The 22,581-nt window shown below is 39.4% G+C and overlaps 2 protein-coding genes across 2 annotated transcripts in view; one reads left to right on the top strand and one right to left on the bottom strand.

Annotated features, from left to right (window-relative positions):
- The window catches only part of LOC118431915 (oxysterol-binding protein-related protein 9-like), a 37,811-nt gene extending 20,743 nt beyond the window's left edge, over positions 1-17,068 (top strand). Inside the window, exons 14-26 of the mRNA XM_035843354.1 lie at positions 62-84; positions 1,970-2,109; positions 7,341-7,480; positions 8,289-8,374; positions 8,834-9,008; positions 9,743-9,827; positions 10,355-10,465; positions 10,742-10,805; positions 11,446-11,586; positions 13,182-13,263; positions 13,609-13,697; positions 14,839-14,974; positions 15,594-17,068. Coding sequence (XP_035699247.1) covers positions 62-84; positions 1,970-2,109; positions 7,341-7,480; positions 8,289-8,374; positions 8,834-9,008; positions 9,743-9,827; positions 10,355-10,465; positions 10,742-10,805; positions 11,446-11,586; positions 13,182-13,263; positions 13,609-13,697; positions 14,839-14,974; positions 15,594-15,674 — 1,353 coding nt within the window. The 3' untranslated portion in view covers positions 15,675-17,068. The remainder of the gene's footprint in view (positions 1-61; positions 85-1,969; positions 2,110-7,340; positions 7,481-8,288; positions 8,375-8,833; positions 9,009-9,742; positions 9,828-10,354; positions 10,466-10,741; positions 10,806-11,445; positions 11,587-13,181; positions 13,264-13,608; positions 13,698-14,838; positions 14,975-15,593) is intronic.
- A 1,240-nt stretch (positions 17,069-18,308) lies between these two features.
- LOC118431357 lies at positions 18,309-21,824 on the bottom strand. The gene is made up of 4 exons (XM_035842472.1): positions 21,594-21,824; positions 21,102-21,257; positions 20,427-20,522; positions 18,309-20,264 (listed from the first exon to the last, which is right to left on the bottom strand). Exons 1-4 carry the CDS (start codon positions 21,820-21,822, stop codon positions 18,814-18,816), a joined length of 1,932 nt encoding a protein of 643 aa, XP_035698365.1. The 5' UTR covers positions 21,823-21,824; the 3' UTR covers positions 18,309-18,813.
- Positions 21,825-22,581: the final 757 nt, after the last annotated feature.

Raw genomic sequence — 22,581 nt, 5'->3', positions numbered from 1 at the left:
AAAGTGGTACAGTTAACAGTATGAATTAGATGCAGAATATAACGCAGATGAGTTCAACCAGGCTTCCCCGGAGAAGTCGCCAAGGTATTGCTCTGGTTTTGTTTTCTTTAGATTCTACTTACTTAAGATTCAAATAAGACTCTAAGACCAAGAGCCACTCAATTTTTTTTGTTAACTGATCATGTCTGCAGCTCAAGTAACTGTTAAGCAGTTTGTGATACTTCATAGTACAGTCTAACCTTAAGTGACAGATTCTGTATATTGTAAGTATGTTTTCAAACCCTCCACTTCAACAATGGTATAGTCTAGTACTGTTAACAATAACTGGTCTGACAGCAATGCCAAACATCTCCTACGGGTAAAACACACCCTTCACTATTCAGCAAACTATTCACAATTTGATGCTTGATCAATGAAGTGAAATGGGATATGACACCCCAATTTTGTGAGCAAATGGTATAGTCCATTGTAAACAAACAGTAATCTGCCTTTAGAAAATATCACGAAATCATTAGATTTATCCAATGACATTCTTACAGTATTTATATTGTCCTTGATATATCAAACTTAGCATTTTCAAGGCAATGCAAAATTTAGTACAAATGTAATACAGTATAAACACTTTCAGTGTACCATATATGTAGTTTGCCTCCTGTTTGAAATTGGTACAGTCTACTACAAACAATAGGCAGTCTGACAACAACGCTGATTCATGAAAAATCACCCGAGGGCAGAATTCTTCTTACCAGACGTACCAAGGATACCCTGTAATAACAGTGTAACTCGTTACATAATGGTAAATTGGTAATGAGAAAAGTTCCCCCTCCAGTCTGAAAATGGTACGGTCAACTATAAGCAAACAATAACAATGCTGGCTCATCATGTGAGGATAGAGCACAATGCTTACCTTGTAGGATCATAAATCTTTTATCTACATATAAAAATGTAGGCCAATTTGTGTATAACACTATGCAAAACGAGACAATGTGATAAAGTCATGATGCAGCGTATTGTAATCAGTCTTTGCTGTTGTTATATAAATCTACTGAAATTGTTTGATATTACCAATTGTTCAACTAACATGTACATGTATGTACAACTTGCCATACAATACAAGTACCATGGTACAATTGTCCCGCAATAAAGTTCTACCCATTGTGTAAAACAGTAGCCAAGCTTCCGTGTATATAAAGATGCAGTCTACCATAAACAAACAATAACCCGTCTAACAACAGTGCCGGCTCATGACATATCGCCCCAGGCTGGAACACAAAGGCTGCCCATGTGTCACATGTGGATTTACTGGAACAACTTTAGCCTGCGTCACTGCATGAGGGTCCCACGGGGGTTACCACAACCCCTAAACTCTCTGTCATTCAAACTTTTCTTTTGTTTTGTACTAGAAGATAGAAAGAGGGAAGTGTAAGCTTATTAGGATAAGAAAAGGGGGATTTGGTTCTTGAAATGGGAAGTTGTTTTTGGCTTGGGTGAAAATTGTTTGGGTTCCCACATTGATAGCCACTTTAGTGACGTGGTAGTAGGTGTGACATAGTTAACAGGTTTGGAAGGCAACCCAAGATGGCTCGACATGTACCGGCATTAGAGCTGTGTACCTAACAAAATTTTAGGTACAGGTACAGGTACACAGGTTTAGGTACAGGTGCGGACCTTTACCTGTACCTAAACAAGTTTGATCAATCATCTGTAAGTTGTAAATGTAGCCAACTGTCTTCTTAAGTGAGAAATCGTCATCTTTGTATGAGGATTTAGATATTTGAACCTCAAAGCAAAGTTTTCTTAATTTTGAACTGCAAAATTATCACCAAAAAAATCTTTGATTTAGGATTTACTTATCTACAGATGCAGGTACACACATGTTTACGTCCGGACATGTACCTAATCAATTTTAAAGATACAGTACAGGTATTTAGATACACAGCCCTAACCGGTGCTATTCTGATTCTCACAGCCGCATGCCCAACAGCTTCCAAGACTCCTTGAGCCGCAATGACCTGGTGAAGAAACTGGACCAAGACTTCCAAGAGGAGGAGAAGGAGAACATACCTGAGGTCTCGGTGACGGGGGCAACACCTGGCAAGGAGAATCCAGGTGAGATTCAAGATGTTTTTGTTGAAATGTCACAGTGAGACAGTCAATATTGCATTCAACCTATTAAAAAGGTTTACGGCTTTAAGTTACAATATTGCACAATTCCTAGCTTACATGCTGAAAAGTGGTAAAACGATAAAGTACATAGCTTGTCTGAGTTTTACATATTGCACAATGGTATTGCAGAGCTCGAGTACTGTAGATTTGTTAATTTTTGCTGTAGTAATACTAGTATCATTTTGCAGTATGGAAAGGTGGATCTTGCAGTATTTTCTGTTACAGTAGTTGATTTGGGAATTACATTGAAGAAGAATATTCGTGACGTTGCAATTGAGAGGATACAGTGAAAACCTTGAAAATAGAACTACTGCAAACATTATTATCTGCATCATTATACATAAATGTTAGTGCAGGTAGAATTGGAGATGTGCAGATACATGTATTCCTGATGCCTACCTGCACCAAACTTCTGTTGCTCTAATTGTTGACACCTCTAGAATGACAAATAAAGAATCATTACCTTTGCCAGAATGGCTAAGGTTATGTTTTCGGTTTGGTGGTGTGGTTCTCCCCGTTTGTGAGCAGCATAACTCGAGAGGACTTCGATGGATGCAGCTGATATTTGGTGGGTGGGTTGGGGTGTGGAAGACGAAGGTCGAGTTCGATAATGGGCCTCCTAGCGGCTTGCTAAGGTACTGCAGCAGGACCTGCATGCTTGATATCTCGCGTTCCGGACATGCTGCGGTCGTGATTTTTGAGCGTTAGGGAGCCCTTAAAGCAGGGAGTGATTGCTGCGAGTTTGGGCCCCCTAGTGGCTTTCATGGAAGTGCAGGCACCGGTTTAATTGCAAACTTTTGTCTGCGGACAGCATAACTCGAGAAGACTTCGACGGATGCAGCTGGTATTTGGTGGGTGGGTAGGGGTCTGGGAAACGAAGGGGGAGTTCGATAATGGGCCCCCTAGCGGCTTCCCTTGGTACTGCAGCGCAACTTCCGGGTGTGTTTTTCCATCTTCTGAACATGGTATGGCCACGAGTTTTGGGTGTTAGATAGCTCTTATGCTCAGGAGTTAGTAACATAAGTTTGGGCCCCCTAGTTGCCCTTATTCTTGGTCTACAGATTATTAAATCTTATGTGTACATAGCATGTATACACCCCATCATGTATAATGTACTGTCCCTATAAACAATTTTCTTGTAATCCTATCGTCTGGTTTATAGTCGTGTTGACCTCTTTTGCAGCAACTATGACCTTTGGGGTCACTTCTTGTCAATCTTACACTATAGGCTTGGGCATGACGTAACCATTACACCCAAATATAGCCACAGTGCCAGAATGGCTATGGTTATGTTTTGTGCTTGTGAGTCTGTGTGTGTGTGTGTCTGTGTGTGCATAACTCAAGAAGCCTCGGATGGATCCCGATAATATTTGGTAGGTGGGTAGGGGTTGGGAAAACGAAGGTCAAGTTCGATAATGGGCTCCCTAGCGGCTTGCTAAGGTACTGCAGCAGAACTCAATTTTTTATATCTCATGTTCTGGACATGTTGTGGTCGCGATGTTTAAATGGTAAATAGCCCTTGGGGCAGAGAGTAAGTGCTGTAAGTTTTGACCCCCTAACGGCTTGTTTGGAACTGCAGCCGCCGATTTCCTTTCAAACTTTGGAGGAGAATAACTCGGGAACGTGTAGAAGGATCGTCATGATTTTTGGTATGTAGATAGCCCAAGTAACAATGTACATAGTGGAATACTAATTATTCAAATCAACAGCTAATTTGCATAATTAATGAGGAAAGTTTATAAATCCACTGCATTTCATGATAGGACTTTCAAACTTGTCACATATTTAGATGAGAAAGAGAAAAATATCAACGCATATTAATTATGCAATTGACCTCATTTGCATAATCAATGAGAAAATATGAATGTGTTGACGGATCGTCATGATTTTTGGTATGTAGATAGCCAAAGAGAAGACTTACATGATGGAATTCTAATTATGCAAATCGACAGCTAATTTGCATAATTAATGAGGAAAGTTTGTAAATCTACTGCATTCCATTATAGGACTTTCAAACTTGTCACATTTGTAGCTGAGAAAAAGAAATGTCAATACATATTAATTATGCAAATGTTGATCTCATTTGCATAATTAATGGAAAATATGAACGTGTTGACGGATCGTCATGATTTTTGGTATGTAGATAGCCTAAGTAAAAACTTACATAATGAGATACCAATTAATAGCTAATTTGCATAATTGATGAGGAAAGTCAATAGATCCACTGCATGTAGTTGAGAAAGATGGCAGAGAGTAAGTGGTGTATGTTTGGGTCCCCTATAATGTCTTTTCTTGAACTGCAGATGCCGGTTTTGTTTCAGACTTTGAAAGAGAATAAGTCAAGAATGAAAGGATCATCATGATTTTTGGTATGCTGATAGCTTAAGTGATGCTTGATACAATTTGATATTAATAGTGTAAATAGGGATCTAATTTGTATAATCAATGGCGAAATTTTATGAACCAACTCCAGGCATATAAAATAAAATGTAATGAGTGACAAATTTATGTCTACAGACATCATTCTACATAACATACCTGGTTTAATTGGCAAAGGTATGTGTTCGTGGAACTCTAGTTGACATTGTGCACGTTTACAGAAAAAAATGTATCTTGAGGCCTTGTACTGTCAGCCCTTTTGGCTCTTGCTAAGGCCGAATGAATTAATGATGCAATTTAACAATACGGGAATACATAGTTTGGACTACATGAATTGTATGATGGTTCTAAGTAACGTTTGTAGTGCAAAACAGTGGAAAGATGCTTCCATTGTCTGCTATGATCTGGAAACCACAACTATGGCATTATAAGGGTTTTGTACTCTACAACCTAAGCATATAGCAAGTTAAACAAAATAAAACACAATGCAGGATAATGTATTGTGTCAAAAACATTACTGTGTCTAAAGTCTGATAATTCATCAAGTCCGAGTTTGGCCCAAGAGGTAAGAAAAGCTTTTAGGCTTTAGTGCAAATTTCTAGCTACCAATGAAAGTGTAATTAGAACTCCATCGGATTAATTAATAGTTCACAGACAAAATAATTGTTGTCCTGTTCACAGACCAACTCAGGGCTCTAAATACGTCTGCATATGCAGGTTAGTGCAGGTAAAAATGGAGCTGTGCAGGTATTTTTGGTGTCTACCTGCACCTAATCTGCACTGGTCCACACATTGGGTTTTATACATTGATATCCTATGGTGTAGGTGTATATGGATTGCTATTAGTTGCATTGGCTGTTGGCTGAAAAAATAGCGATGGTTGCTGAACAATTCTAGTGTGATCCATACTTCCTAAATTCAGAATGGTGCAGGTAGAATTTGTCAGTTGCAGGTAATTTTCAATGTTACCTGCACCAGTGCGCCAGTGCAGGTATGCAGAAAAAAGTATTTTGAGCCCTGCAACTGAAAGACACTGTTGAAAACATTCTCCTCCCCTGCTATGACAGACTGAACAAAGTTTGTTTAGGAAAGGTTGACGTGGCAGCTGCAAAACTGTCCTTCCCAGAACTCTCTAACCTCGCCTGGGATTTACATAGCCTTATGTAAGCATCGCTTAACCGTAAAACAATAGGAAGTACTTCTGAGAATTTACCAACCATCATCACAGCTGCATGGTAAGCTGCAATTTTAGAAAATAAAAGATTATAGCAGCTGTGTAACTCAATAGTTTGTATTTTCTTCAGCCTTCTTTGTGGTGTATTATATACAGAATGTTTGTTTGTGCTTACTACAGATTCTGAATTTGGTTTGTTTTTATTACCTTTTTAGTGTTTTTGCTGCAACAGTAATGTTGATATGTATCTGGAGTTACAACACTGATCACTACAGGGCTCTAGCCTGCTCGAAATTTTTTTTCCGTCAGCAAATTCACTATTCACACGAAAACACTATTCTAGGATTTATAGAGACTGAACTGAGACCTTGAAAAACGGGTTTTTAATGAGATTATTCATTATTTATTGTATGCAAAAGGGCGCCGACACACTTCGTCAACAATAATAACAATATCAAAACAAACAGTGTGTGGCTTTTACGGCCGTGGACGGAGTCCCCAAGCCGCCGGTAGCTTCCACCAAGGATTTTTGACCGTCAAGGTTGACGGATTGGTTTAAAAATTTTTCCGTCACTGTGACATCCAGCAAATTTCCGTCAATTAACAATAAAACGGACGCTGACTAGAGCCCTGGATCACTAACAGTAAATACTCCACACTAAACATCTGTTCTCCATTGTTGAAAGAAGAGTGTAGTTTGATTGGTCAATTGAAAGAACTTCCCATACTCTAAGTCAACATGTATTAAGAGGGATTTAATTTGAAACCACAGCTTGAAAATGCACCTTCATCGTTTTAGAATAGCTGTCAAGCCTCTAGAAGTGACTGCCATCAAAATATCATTTTTCCCATTGATTCACTTGCAATGGATTAGATCCCTTAACTCATGATGATAAGTGTAGTGTGGTGGAATCTTAACTGTGCTGTCAAAAGTGTGGCCTCTGGCCTTATGTGCTATCTGAGACTAAGTTTTGAAACTACATGTAGGTACTCATGTTCATCTGGGTAGACTAGGGCATAACATTGGGACCTGCTTGGGATTCAGATTCAGAACCCTTATATTGGCTACTGAAATCTTTATTCTGATTGGCCAATATGGTCAGTGCAATATGATATCCTGTAAGCTGATTGGCCAGTAGAACAATGAACTACACTGGGATTGGCCTAACCTAGCCAGTGCAAAAGGATATCCTGTAAGGTGATTGGCTATTGAACTCTGTACTCTGATTGGCCAATATAGTCAATGCAATACGATTTCCTGTAAGCTGATTGGCTGTTTCCTAGAGCAAACTGCTCAGGGCGCCCTGCCCTAACTAGAGTAGAGTCGGTGTGGTACCACTCTCTTGTCATTTTGATGAAGACTTTTGAATAAAAGGCAACCGGTAAATTATTGTGTCTCAGCTGTCATCCTTTTGACGACTATTTGACCAGAACCCTTATAATTTTATCAGGTTGGTAGATTATAGGAGTTTTCTTTTACATAACCATTTTATCTCACCTGCTGACGTTTCAATGTCTGTCAGACATCTTCCCCAGAGCTTCTAACTGGAGTTCTGCTTGTCACTGCTATATGTAGAAAACTCTTATGTCCGTTATATTAACCACTTGCGTTTCCCTGCAGATGTGATGATGCGCGGGGGGATCTGCATCGTGACGGACTCCAGCGGGAGTGAGGAGGAGTCCACAGAGAACATGGAGAACCACCAGTCAGTCATCACCCACCTCCTGTCACAGGTCAAACTGGGCATGGACCTCACCAAGGTCAGTAGTTTCCTCAGGAAACACGTAGCATGATGAAGTTTAGGACATTTAGACGCCAAGTACAACCAGTGGCTTAGCAATGATACTTTTACAGCTATGTTGTTATTTAGTGTTGTTATGTAATGTTATTGTGTAATTGTTTCTGCCCAGGATTGCCTGAAAAACAGGTCTAGGTTGTATTACTCCTGGTTAAATAAATAAAGTGAAAAGTGAAAGGTCATAGGTCACAGGTCAAGTCAAACTGTGCATGGATCTCACCAAGGTCAGTAGGGGCACAGGTCACAGGTCAAGTCAAACTGGGCATTAACCCCACCAAGGTCAGTAGGTCATAGGTCAAGTCAATCTGGGCACGAACCTCATGAAGGTCAGCAATGTCATAGGTCACAGGTCAAGTCAAACTGGGCATGAAGGTCAGTAGGGTCATAGGTCAAGTCAATCTGGGCACGAACCTCATGAAGGTCAGCAATGTCATAGGTCACAGGTCAAGTCAAACTGGGCATGGACCTCACCAAGGTCAGTAGGGTCATAGGTCACAGGTCAAGTCAAACTGGGCATGGACCTCACTAAGGCAAGCTTCAAAGTTTCCCTTGAAACTAAAACAAGACTGAGCACAAATGTGTACTAAAACAGGACAGAGAATTGCAAATTGTTTCTTTATCGCTTTGGTAATATAAAGCAAGAAAAAGAGGAATTGACAAGTCTAAAACTTGTGCCATGTGAGTTGTGATGCCTTTGGTTATGGTACTGACTTGTCAACTTCTACCAAAGACACAGTCTAAAGTACATTTTGTTTCTTTGTTGCTTGTAGGTTGTTCTTCCCACCTTCATCTTGGAGAAGCGATCCTTGTTAGAGATGTACGCCGACTTCTTCGCACATCCAGATCTGTTTTCCAGGTGAGCAGGAGAGATGTGTATGTAGTTACAAAACCACCCACTGAGGGTTTAGAGGTACAAGTGCTGTATGAGTTCTGAAGAAATGTCATGCCCTAGAATGTTGGTAAAATGGGACAGGACTTGAAGTGGTCTTCCTGGAAAATGGAAATGTTGCAGGCTGCCAAATTCAACCAAGAATGATGATGAGATATCTTTTAAGTAATTAAAAATTTGGCTGAAATTCCATGAATATTTTCGCTACGACTTAAAGGTCCTTTTGATTGTTTTTTCGGAACTGTTTGCCTCCATTTTTTTTAACATTGACACTAGGCAGCCGTCCTGTGTGGAACTAAACACTAACACTGGACAAGAGTCCTGTGTGAAACTTACAATCATTGATGGTATACTAACATTAATACTAGATGGCTGCCCTGTACAATTTTGGTAGCATTTTCAAGGGATCTTTTCTTGTTCTTGCAGTATCCCAGATTTCGAGGATCCTAAGGACCGTATGATCGGGGTGATCCGATGGTACCTGTCTGCCTTCCACGCAGGCAGGAAGGGCTCCGTCGCCAAGAAACCTTACAACCCCATCTTAGGGGAGACTCTAAGGTGCTTCTGGGATCTGGGTACGGACAACCTAGATGGGGAACAGGTATGTTTATTATCCTTCAAGTAACTTAAAGTCAGTGTTAACATGTTATAAGGATGGAGTGGTCTACTGTAGAATCCCTGTCTTGTAGTCTAGCCCCATCTTTCAATGGTAAACAGTCCTTAAGGCTTTTATGAATTAGGGCCCAAATCTCAATAAGTGTGATATGTACTAGGATAAATCATGAAAATACATTAAATGCCATAACTGGTTCAGTTAAAGAAAATGATAAAACAAAGAGAAAGCTGCTGAAAACATCTTTTCTCTCTGTCATCAAATATATGGGTATACATTGTAGGAACATACTACAATAACATTACAACTTGCATATACACAAAGAAATCAATTCAAAGCTAGTAGTATATGAATCCTTGAGTATCTGAAGTAGTGGTGCATACCTAAACTCATATTCAGGTTCAGGTTCGGATTCAGGTCCAGCAGTTCAAAATTGCAGGTTAGCATGAATTGAAATGCAATGTGAAAAATACATGCAAATTGTATACAGCCATTGTAAACACAAAATGTTTTCTTTTTCCAGTGCAAATTTCACTATGTATGGAAGGTTTTAGATGGTTAAGAACAAAAAAGGGAATATAATTGACAGATAGCTTTTTGCAAGTCCGGACTTGGCTCCGGATATTTAAGTTTTATTTTGGACTTGGACCTAAACATTTTTAGGACCAATTCCAAGTCCAGGGTTTAATCTGAAGTTTAATTTATTTTCTCGTGTTCTGCAGGAACTAGTGACAGATGGACCCATCCCCTGGGCGACCAGAGACAATGTGACGTTTATAGCTGAACAAGTATCGCATCATCCACCCAGTACGTTATTCTCTGAATATTCTCAGTCACTCATTTGCAAATACACACATATACACTCTCATGTACTTACTCTGTCATTCACTCTCACTCACTCATTCACTCATTCTCTAACACACTCACTCTGACTCTCACTCACTCACTCACTTACTCACACAAATTTACTTATTCACTCACACACACACACACTTACTCACCCAACCAAACCACTGACCTCTCACTCACTCACTCACTCACTCACTCACTCTCTCACTCACTCACCCATTCACTCACTCACACACCCTCTTACTCACCCACCCACTCTCTTACTCACTCACTCTCACACAGACTCACTCACTCCCTTACAGGCTTCCTCACATTCTTACCAAACAACCAAATATCAAAATTCTTGCAAACCCTTGTATTGACCACATAATATTATAAGTAAAAATATTACTGTCTGTCAAAATACTTATGTTGATTGTTCTATATGTTTTACTTGGCAAAGGATTGCAGTAGTAGCGTCATTTTTGTGTGTTTTTCTCTTACAGTTTCAGCTTTCTATGCTGAGCACTACAACAAGAATATCTCTTTCAACGCCCACATCTGGACCAAGTCCAAGTTCTTGGGTCTGTCTATAGGGGTACACAACATCGGGCAAGGTAAGCATAGTTTTTTCAACGCCAGATAAATTAAATATAGTATATGATAATTGTGACCTTAAAATTTGAAAAGCCTGTAGATATTGGTATTGTAATATTTTGTATCCATAAAACTATTGGTAATTTTCATGACTGTCTGATAAAATGATATAGTTGTGTTTTTTCATGTGGTCTGTGTGACCTGTATCATATTTGTTAAATATTACATTAAACAAATATGGTATAGGCCAGTACATGTAGCTATGTCTTATTAAATATATTCACTTTCCAATACAGGGTGTGTTTGGGTCCGCAAGTACGATGAAGAATACATTGTTACATTTCCTAATGGCTATGGAAGGTAAGAAAATGTTCCTTTGACACATTTTTGATAGATTTGAAAAACAACTTCATGCTGTAATAGCCCTTAAGACTCGGGAGGCTAGACAAAAATTGTACATTGTCATTATCAAAAAAGAATCCGAGAATAATCTTTGGGCACGAAACAGTATGTGACATAACATTGAAATTCCTTACATGTATTTCCAAATTTTAGACCGACATGTCAATGCAAGCTGGATAAGGGGAGCCCCTAATGTTTCAGAGCTACAAACTTAAAGTTAAATTCATGTAGTGGTGATCAGGCTTGTCCAAAGGCTAGACCCACTTCATACTTTATCTAAATGCCAACAAAGCCACACAAGTTGTCTCAGCCATGACTTCAAGTACAAGAGTTACCAACTAGTAGTAGGATTGATGTGTTCAAAAATTTGTATTTTCCCAGAACTATCGTAGAGTGGAATTTGTTATCACCAAGCACAGAAGGGGCATCATCCCTGGATAGTTTTAAAGAATAGTTGCAGATGTAGATATGCAAAAGTGGTGTAATATAACCAGCTGCTGCCGCGCCGCGTGCCTGCAAAGCTGGTGTGTTACGCCGAAGGGCGGTTATACCAGCTATATTGATTCAGAAGTTCAACGGTTGCTATGTTTTTCCCCAGGTCCATCCTGACAATCCCCTGGATGGAGTTAGGAGGAAAGGTCACCATCACGTGTGCCAAGTCTGGCTACAGCTGCAACATTGACTTCCTCACCAAACCTTTCTACGGAGGCTCCAAGCACAAGATCAAGGCAGATGTCATGTCAGTACAGAATTTCTTATTGCACACTTGCACTTTTCTGTGTGTTACAAATTACAAAGTAAACTTTAATTCTTTTTGGACTTCTATGGACATTATGGATGCCAAAAAAGAGTAGGTCCTTGATACATGTGTAGGTCTCATTAAAGAAATTAATTGAAACTGAAACATTTCTTTATAGTACTCTCACCTCTCAAATAAACGTACCGGTACGTTTATTTTTTTCCGCCTCAAAATCCACCCGGTACGTCCTTATTTTAGACGGTACGTTTATTTTTTTTTCAAATTGGGGCTTTCTTTACTAACCAGGGACCCCAAAATATTGAACGTTTGGTATTTTCTGCCCATATTTCCGCTGTATTTTTGCTTAAAATTCACTATTTTTCGGACGAGGCAGCACGGATTTCCCTGCCGCTAGCGCTATGACCCAAACATCCTAGGGATGCGTACCGGTACGCAAGACCGTTTCTGGACTTGCAAAAACGTTTTTGTTCAGGTCCAAAACTACCGAAACCCAAGTGATTCGGTACTGGACTCGTAAAAAATGTATCCTTTTCGTTTTAGACCATCTTTAACCTTCCAAAAATCTTGAAATTTGCGCTGAACAAAGACGAAAAAATCGCCAAACATCGAGGTCACATGCTACACACACAGCCACTCACTTCCGTAAATTCTCTATCAAAACACAGAAATGAACCACCAACCAAACAAATTAAAAAGTTACCAATACTTTTCCACAACTTTTCACCCGTAGTCAACTTGTTTTAATGTTCCAGCAACGAAAAAATCCTTCCAAAATAAAGCACAGCGTTCAATCGGCTCGAAAACATCGGCCATGTTGGATTCATCAACTCACGCCGAATCTCGCGGTAATGCGCGAGATATTGACATATTTTCTGCAGTACCGTTATGTCTCGATAGGGGGCATTGTCTATGACCTTCTTGGTTTCAACAACATTGAAAATACCACAAGTGGTGAAGAAGGTATTCTACTAAGTTGGAATGTTTCTTCAAAATGTTATTTTGTAACAATGATCATGAAATAAACTTCTTTTTTTATTTCTTCAATTTTTATTTTCATTCATTTTTTACTTTTATTTTAATCTTTGTTGATGGCGTGACACTCAGATAAAGAAAATATATAATAACATAGGAATTATTCTGTTCATTATTTATACAATTAACTGATATTGTACTGAGACATAAATAAATAAAAAGAGCCTACCTGCTTATCATCTTCTCTTGGACTGAAGTAAGCATGGACACAGTTTACATGTCAATTTGGTATTTTTCCGGGGGGTACTTTTATTCCAGGGGGTACTTTTATTAGATTTTGAAGATTTGTCCGGGGGATACTTTTATTCCAGGGGGTACTTCTATTTGAGAGGTGAGAGTACACATGACAACCTATAGCAGAGGTCAGACTTTAAGTATCCATCCATCCACGTCACCGCATACTTTAAGTATGCCCTAACACTGTAGATAAGAGTATGATTAATGGTGTAATGATGGTGATAAGCTTTGAAGATGTTGAACATTCCGTCTGATTCTGAGTAAAACTGAAAATGACTTTATTGTACAAATATTCCCAACACCAGGGGTCCAAGTGAGAAGAAGCCATTTTGTGTGATAGAAGGGGAGTGGAACGGAGTCATGTATGCCAAGTGGGCAACTGGACAGGTATGAAACTTTCTTTGTCATCAAAAAATTAATCTAATGTAAGTCAATGAAGGTTATGCATCCACGGGAAGATTTAAAATACGCCAAATAACAGTTCCTCAAGCAACTGTATATTAATTTTTATTGTTTTGGAAAAAAACAACAACAGTTCTTTGAGACAGCATCCACTATCTGTCATCACTGACACTGGCAAAAGATAGTGGATGTTACCTGAAATGTCTGATCGCCTCCATACAGTCACAGTGTATCGTAGTGTAATGCACCTTGGTATTAAACACCTGGTGAATATTTGCGATATTCCCAGCAGCAGTGAGAATGACTGCTTGTTTCTCTCTGTCTGTGCAGGAGGAGGTTTTTGTGGACACCAAGAAGATGAAGATCATGAAGAAGAAGGTGCAGAAGCTGGAGGATCAGGGAGAGTACGAGTCTAGGAAGTATGTCACTACTTCTTAGTTTATAATATTCTAACCTTAGAAAATTACTGTGCTAGTGCAGTGGAAGTCATGACATATTAACTTCAAGTTGCTTAAACGGTAGTCATATTAAAGGATAAAGTTTGAAATTTGAATATACAAGGAATATTCTAAGATAAATACACTATTGATAACGAATTAAGTCACTCACTACGGACTGCAACTATTTCTTGTCCATGTGAGTAACAACTGCTGAGATTCAAACTCATAGATGAATTATAATTTATATTATGAAATTCTAAGTCAGATATGTTTCTGTCTGAAATTTATTCTTATAAAAAGGAAAATATTGAGGCTGGCAGATTTGACAATTTTGATCTGTCCAAGGTGTTGGGAAAATAGTCAGTACCAAGAGGTGAAGAACTTCAAAATTAGCTGTTAAATAATCATATTTTGTGTTCTGCATCTTGGAGACATTTAATACCGGTGCAATGGCCGAGTGGGTAGAGTGTTCGCCTTGCATGCGGTAGGTCGTGAGTTCGATCCCTGGCCGAGTCATACCAAAGACTCTAAAAATGGTACATGATGCTTTCTCTGCTTAGCACTCAGCACTAATGAGAAAGAGTATGGAAGTTAAACACACATCACTACCAGCGGACCAGCCCCCTGCTGTAGTGGCTTGCACATGTGTGGCCCAAGGGCTTCGAAGTGGGGATGGGCGCCACCCTACGCGTCTGTAGATACATGGGCAAACTTTAACTTTTTTTAAACTTTTATCTTGGAGACATTAGTCCAACAAGATAGTTTTTTGCTCCTTTTCCGTAGAAAAATGTATGAGAACTTGTAACTGAAGCACCGCCAGCAAAGAATGAATGATTGTATGAAATCAGTGCATGATACAAGCAGAAATGTGACAATTCAAGAAAATAAGTTGACAATGTCCTATTCCAATGTTGAATAATAATTATTAATGCCTAACCACCATGGCATCTTTCCCAGGATAGTGAGGAAAGTGACTGAAACACGAAGTCTTGGTAGCAAGTACATGGACACAGGTGCAGCTATGAAGTAAACCCATCTGTTGTCCCACATGAGACATTAATCCCTACAAGATAGAGGTCTTGACACTGTGTCATTGTTAAGATGTTGTTTTCTTCCCTAGGTTATGGAATAGAGTGACGGAAGCCCTCAGCAGTAGGAACATTGACAGCGCCACGGAGGCAAAACAGTTTCTGGAGGAAAGGCAGAGAAGAGAGGCTCGGGAGAGGAAGGAAGCTGGGGTCAAATGGGAGACCAAGGTACCGTGAACCTTCAACTTTGAACCTTGTTTCTGAACCTTTGAAACAAAGTTTATACATTGATATAGTGATAGCTAAAAAATCTGGTGCCCAAACTATCAAGAAAACCTAGGATTTGCATCTTACTTTTAGGGATTGCTTTGATATGCGGTCAAAACAAATTCGGAAGTGAAAAATTCTTACCATTGTACTGCATGGAATATTACAAGAAGAATGTTTTGTTATGTGTCTCCTGTATCTTTTAAAACAAACACACAGACACAGAGTCTGACACATTTACACACAGACACGCACACAGACACACAGACACACACACATAATCGCAGACACATACATATTCACACATAGTTACACATATACACAGTGTCACACACGTGCACACACACACACTCTCTCTCACATACATATTCACACACACACATAATGGCAGACACATACATATTCACACATAGTTAAACATATACACACACGGACACACACACACACACGGACACACACACACACACACACACACACGGACACAAACATATAGATCCAGGCACACACACATTTTAAATTTGTTCACAGCATTAATTTAGCATGAGGATGTCAATCAAAATTGCTTTAATTTTCCTTACAGCTTTTCCATGAGGATGGGGAACAGTGGATCTACGACAACCCCTTGCAGAAGCGACTGGAACTGCAGGACAAATTGCAATAATGCCAGAAACATGAGAAAGACAATCGTCCTACATTTGTATTAAAGATGAAGCACAGAAGGAACATTTCTTAGCCTTTTTCCATGATGTCTGAGGTTGGAAGTGGTTCTGTTCTGTGTGCATACATGTACACAGAACATTTGTTAAAAAACTCAGATGAACTTCCGACTTAGTCAAAGCAAAAGTCCTTTCAGTTGTCAGAAAGTACAGGGAATTCTGAGGTTGTACAAACATGAGAATAAACTGAATACAATAAATCTAAAACATAAATGTGAATAATTTATTTAGATGGTGGTTTGTGATTAAGCTGTACCAAGCCATATTGTGCTGTACTGTGATTAGTCCATAATTCCACCACATTCTGGTAACTTTGTAATGGTGTTATTTGATTGGCTACTTTCCACCACATTCTGGTAAGTCTGGTAGATAATGAAATATGATTGGCCCATCACCAGCCATGTAATTTAAAGGTGCCATGTGATTGGTTAATTTCCAACCATACTATTTATAGCTCTGTGATTGGCTGATTCATAATTTTAAAATGTCTCCAGGTCTGATAAGTCAAAACCTGACCAACATTCCAAGTTTGACCATTGCAATACCAGTAAAGGGGTTGACATAGAATATTACACTGTTGTTGTAAGTTATGTGCCAGTCATACATTGTACTTGCATAATTTCTTCTACCTTCAAGGCTTTAAGAAATTTACTGAGGGAAAAGTCTAAGATCACTTTTGTATATTCTTATGTCATTAGAATTCTACCAATGCTGATTTACCATATCAAAAAAGTTTCCAGGGATTTTTCACCATTGATTTAGGTATTTGTCAGCAATAAACACAACCAACCATCAATCACCATTGATTGACAGATAAGTTAACCAATCAGAATCAAGGAAACAAGTGTGCAGTATGGAACATGCTGTATGATTATGTTGCTAGTGTAGCAAGCATTGAGTCCATGATCCATGTAATAGTATATGTATGTCTGAATTCGTTTTATGTACAAGCTTACAGATCAAGTTATCACAGAAAATTACCACACATGCATGGCTACTCTTTCTAAAGGCTTCCAGTGGTGCAATTCATGATCAATTGAACAACACTGAATAATAAGTTGAATGAAATATTTAGACTGTCATTGACAGAGAAAAATTGATGCCATGTATTTACTTTGTATGTAGACATCTCTGATCACAAACAGAGTATCAGGTGCTTTTGTAGTTGTTTTGCACTCTTTCAATGAAGTCATTTCAAATGTTACTGAATTTTGAGGGATACTGATAAATAAATTAAATGTATGTGTATTTGTAATCATAGTAGTCAAAAACAAATTGTAATACTGTATTGAATGATTACTACTTGGTACTTTTCAATACACTGCTTATTCTATAACTTTTCCAGGAGTGTTTATTTAGGCCACATCATGTGCAATCTTACACATCTTTGCCTTCAGACAAGCATAGAAACTTGATCACATGGATGACTTACCTTGAAGACCTCTTTGCTAAATCAGTAAATGCAAGAGTGTGGAGAAATGTTTACCAGTCCTGATTTTACTTGTGCCCCATTTTTTTGGACAGTTTTATGACAAAAATTGAGACACAACCTGTCATATTGCAGTTGTCTTTAAAGTTATAAATGTTTTACAGCAAGTATGGTTTCAAGACACAAAGCTTTGCAGTGGTACAAGAGGTGTTCTAAAATGTACGTCCAACACGCAAAACACACAAACTCTAGGTCTATAGTATTTCAAATTTAGATAAATCAAACGGTACATCACCATTAAGACATTCAAATGCAAAATTGCATTGTTTTATTGTGGCATCAATAGCACTGCATTCAGTTGAAATATTGGTAGAAGGTACGTGTACACAAAAAAGTACAACCTCACCTTGAATGTGTGAGAAATACACTGTATCAGAAATTTACAAAAATGACCCTTTACAAGTAATATTTATAGAGCAAACGTCTGAAATCCAAGTGCGAAAATGTCCTTTTGTCGATATATATAAGGTCAAAGCACAATTTCAGGAAATCGTGTGAATTGCACTTCCTACAGTGATAAGATGAAAATGCTCATAAACATTACAAAGGGTATTTCATCAGATAAAATTCCCAAGATTTTATTTGTAAGATCTAAAGCTTAACGATATGTTATCATCTGTTTACAAGTTCCTAAGGAATACGTAAGACCAATTTAACCTCCTTGTTAAGAGACGCTCATAGCCTTACCCTTGGCCAAAATGCACATATTACAAGACTACCTGCAGGTCTGTACCAGAATTCTTTTCGTTTTGTTTTCAGGGGCAGGCTTCTATGGTGTTTTCGGTTTTTGTTTTCTACCCATTATAATGACGTCCTGTTTAAAGTCATGATCAAGTGGATTCCCGGCTGATTTGTCCTGACTTCTCGTATTTTGTGGAAAAATCCCATTTTTTTAGTTTCTGCACGAAAGGAAAGTTCACCAAAGAGCATTTCTTAACTCATGATAACTGCTTTGTTTTGATGTCAGGTCAATGAATATGTTTGAGTTTAGATAGGTGCCCAAAATGTCAACGAATCTGGAACAGCATTTCAGATCAAAATGAGAATGTTCCAGTAAACAGTCTAAATACCTTAACATTTCCTCAAGTGTGTTCCAGACCCACCTAATGTACGGGAAGGAGCTCTCACAATTAAACACAGCTCGAAAGGCAGGACATGCAAATGTGCAGCTTACTGTGGCAAAGGGATGTACAATGTCTTGCGCTTTTTAATCATATAACTTAGAACGAATGAAATATGGTTAGCAAGTTTAGTGCTCTTTTGCTTCGTAATTTTTTGCTTCTTTTTTCTTGCAACTCCGATTCCAAGAAAATGGCAACGTTTCAACAGTGGGTCGAGGATGTCGAGAAACTTACTAATAATATCGTATTTGTTGTTCAGCTGTTTCCAGGAGTTGTCTTCACGGTCCTTGATAGAAAATGCACTGCATCTTTATACAGGCAAGGAAGCAGTGTGTTCCTGAGAAAGTTGATATTGTTAAAGAGATGGCAAACTGACACAGGCAAAGGTCCCGTGGACTTACTACTATCTAACATAGCAGATACAATACAAAAATGAAAGACAGATAAAAACGACAAAAACAACATCAACTAGGGTTATGTTGACCACATATATCCGGAAACACAAACAGACAGGCAGACACACACACACAGAGACACACACACAGACACACCAAAAACTATACCAGGTCCTCCATTTTTCATGGAGGTAAAAAACAGCCGGAGCCTAATATCTGATTGGAGAGTAAAAAAATAGTACGCCTCGTCACACGCATCCCATCGACAGAAAAAGTCGGCGGACTTATTAAAGAAAATGTTTATAGAAGAAGCAGGGAATGGGCCTTTCGTTTGGTACCTGTCAAGATTCAAGGCTACATAATGCACGTGGGACATCAAGAACTCGGCCTGAACCCTGGAAGTGTGCTTAGTGTTCCTTAGGAGCAAAGCGGAGTATTCCAGTGCATTTTGTAAACGAAAAAGCCTCTCTAATTCGTCCATTTCTGCCACAATAACTTCCTGTACTATTCTATTCACGCTAAATCCACACGGTTGAAAAAAATGGCAATGAGAAGCCAAGGAAAATCTCTCTAGAAGAGACACCATTTCTATCGTATCCAGTTTGTCCAATTGCCCTGCAGGAAAAAAAAGTCTTGCAATTCTTTTCCTCATCGCTTTTGGGCAGGGTATGCAGTCGGGACCCACAAACGATGCCATACTTAAAAGATAGGCCGCGTTTGTAGAAAGGTTTGCTACATATTGGAACGTGATTTGAAATGTTTGGCGTATCTTCCTGTTTGCGGATTGTTCTACGTCAGCTTTGTCTAGCAAGTCTACCTTTTGCGTAGCGTAGCCTTCAATATATTTGGCATGGTAGTCTTTGATAGAGCAGTCAGTTGCAGATATATATGAGTACGCGAACTGCAAGGCTAGGGGATGGTGTCCCAAGGACCGACTGAGGCTTTCGATCTCTCTCCTGTCATCTTCATCGCTTGGTCTGACAGTTTTGTCAAACATGGCCAAGGCCTCGGTGTGACTGAACGGAGGAATACTGACCACTGAAATATGCTCCATATCAAGTCTTTGATATTCTTGCGAAGTTAGTAAAATGTGCATTGTCCGTGTGGGACTATGTGGGAGAAGGGACCCTAGCTCTTTCATGGTGTCGCGAGATACCTCATCAACAACTAAAAGCCAAATTTTCGTGTTTGTCAAGTACTCTCTAAAGTGCATCTTCACGGACTTACAACCCAGGTCATCGCTAGAGAGCACATATTCTTCTCCCCTCCCATTAAAGTACAAAATGTACTGACTGATGCTAGCACATAGGTCTCTAGTACTTGCTAACCTGACCCAGAACACTGTTCCATCGTACACATTCGCACGCCTGTGTGCGTACTCTATGGTCAGTGTTGTTTTACCGACACCGCCCAGTCCTTTGATGAGGCAGGTCTGGTTCTGTTCAAGACAGGCGTCGATCTTGCCGAAAACATCCTCTCGTCCCACAAACGTCTTCAGACGACGGGGGAAGACGGTCATTAAAGATGTTTCTGTAACATGAATATGTTTCCTGCGTTAGAATAAGATATATACCGTACGTAGGAGTAATTCAATCCTCTTTATTCATACTATAGAATGTCTTTCCTGAAGGATGAAAATAAAGATGTAAGACGCAATGCAACAAAGTCTTCCACAAAGGAAAAGAAACTCACCTTTTGTTCCGAAACTGAGCGCCCAGGTCAAACCTGCCACTAGAATCCCAACGGATAGTACTAAAATGCTAAGTGTCCATGTTGTGAAAGTGGTATCTGTAAAACACGCAGTTAAAAAAGTTTAAAGAAAAACGACTTTTCATAAAAACATATCGAGACTTTTAGTAGTGTACTTCACATGCACCTCAAAAATAGGTTCACACTTCTATTGCACAAAATCATTGAGAGGCAAGTTACGTTCTCGACTACGAAGTTAACCACAAAAGAGTCACAACATAAAATGACTCAATGGTCTGGTTCAATAGTAAAATAGGTCTTAAGACATTTGATACTCTCAAAACATTTGTTCAACGCGCGTTAAGAATGTAGACAATACATTTGCGCTACATGATATCCCTGGTTCAGACGTGGGGAAGAACATACGTATACCTCTGCTGCAACATTTACGGTTGGATTTATCCCCCCACCCCACCCCCGAATGATTAGCGTACAGAGAAAGTATATAGAGTCGGAACTATAAATGTGTGTTGTGTAGAAGACACCTTTATAGAATACAACACTTTACATCGTAAAAAGGCTAAATAGTACGACAGACTGTTACGCCCAACACATTCGTGTACGGTACCCTGCATGCCCCCTGTTCTGCAGGTGACAGAGAAAACCCAACATATATACCTTGTCGACGTCTTCCAAGATCCCTCATCCTTATTTCTCCCCTTTCCACTCTTGTCCGAAGTCGTGTCCGAGCCTCCAGTAGCTGCTCCACAAGGTGATCGTACGGGACTGCGCTAAGGCTCTGAACAAAGTCGTCAAATCCATCGTACGGTAGATCTGTGGGTCAACGACAAAGTATCCAATGTCACATATTACACAGTGACAAAATGTTACAATCTTTAATACCTGAACTGCAAAACCGGTAAAATGCAACGTTCAGGAAAACACCGGTAGTATCTATTTCTCTTGCTGTTGCTGTCTATCATTTTCGAAAACAGTAGAATGTATCGGAATGTATCGGATCGTAGTCACCTGTATTTTGCGTCTACGCTGTGGGAGTTGTACGTATACGCTCATTTAGTTGAACCTTATAGTTATATGAAATTATTCGGACTTCTGATATGTTGTTTTTGAAAAGTACACAAACGTTAAGAAAGAACTTCGGAAGCGCACCCAACAGCTTGTCCAAGAGCGCCCTAGCACTGGAGTGACGTCCCTCGGTTCTCTCCTTGGCCCGAATGACGCCCGGGTCTTCGTCCCGCCAGTGAACAGTGCTGTATCGCAGGACCAGTTTAGGGTCCATGTCACGGGAAATGTCTTCATAGCAGTCTAGAATAGCTTGGCGGTGGAGCCGATCCATGGTGGCTATGTTTGCTGGGCTGTTACTCGGTTCCTTTATCATACAAGTTTACACTGCGCCCTTGCTAGGTAAACATGTGTGTCACGTGATACCATCGAAATCGGGAATCCCCAGACCCATACGTACGGCGGCACGGGCACCATTCACATTGACGTCATCGTGTAGAACAGGTGGTGATATCATAAATACATAACTTTATTGTACATCAATTGTCCAAAGTGTATGGCATCTACTGGTATATAGATGCATTCTATACATCTAATCTTAGATACAAGAGTGTGTAGTATGCGATGGGCTTAATTACATTCATAGGAGGATGCTTTAATAATTTGTGACAGCCAATTTGAGTTTTGTGATTGCCCTACGTACGTCAAGGCTCTTTATGGTTGAAAGGCAATTTTCTTGCTTATGATGCTTGTTCAAAGTAGAAAGAAAGGAAAGTTAGGAATCATTTTGACTAGCACAATGCCAATTTTTTACTTAATATATATCTTGTAGACATTGCCATAGCTGAGTGGTGATCTACTAGTATGTATATCAAAACTATTACGTCTGTCTACCTTTTCTAGTCTCAACTTGGCAACTTACTGAGGGGTCACCTTTTGAGTTGCACTGTAGAGCCCAGCATTTTTGACATAACGTTTAAAGATTTTTGCCTGGACAAATTTGGCTCTCATAGGTTCAGTCTGTGGACAGAAGTTCCAGTTAATAATATTATATTTTAAATGTATCTTTTCTTGTTATTAACCTGTTTTGTTCGCCTTGTTGCTCAAAGCCATCAGCCTTTGGGCCCAGAAAGCA

This window comes from Branchiostoma floridae, chromosome 15, assembly GCF_000003815.2.
Source record: "Branchiostoma floridae strain S238N-H82 chromosome 15, Bfl_VNyyK, whole genome shotgun sequence".
NCBI classification, from domain to species: Eukaryota; Metazoa; Chordata; class Leptocardii; order Amphioxiformes; family Branchiostomatidae; genus Branchiostoma; species Branchiostoma floridae.
The sequence above is the reverse complement of the archived record's forward strand: the minus strand, read 5'-3'. Positions and strand labels throughout refer to the sequence as shown.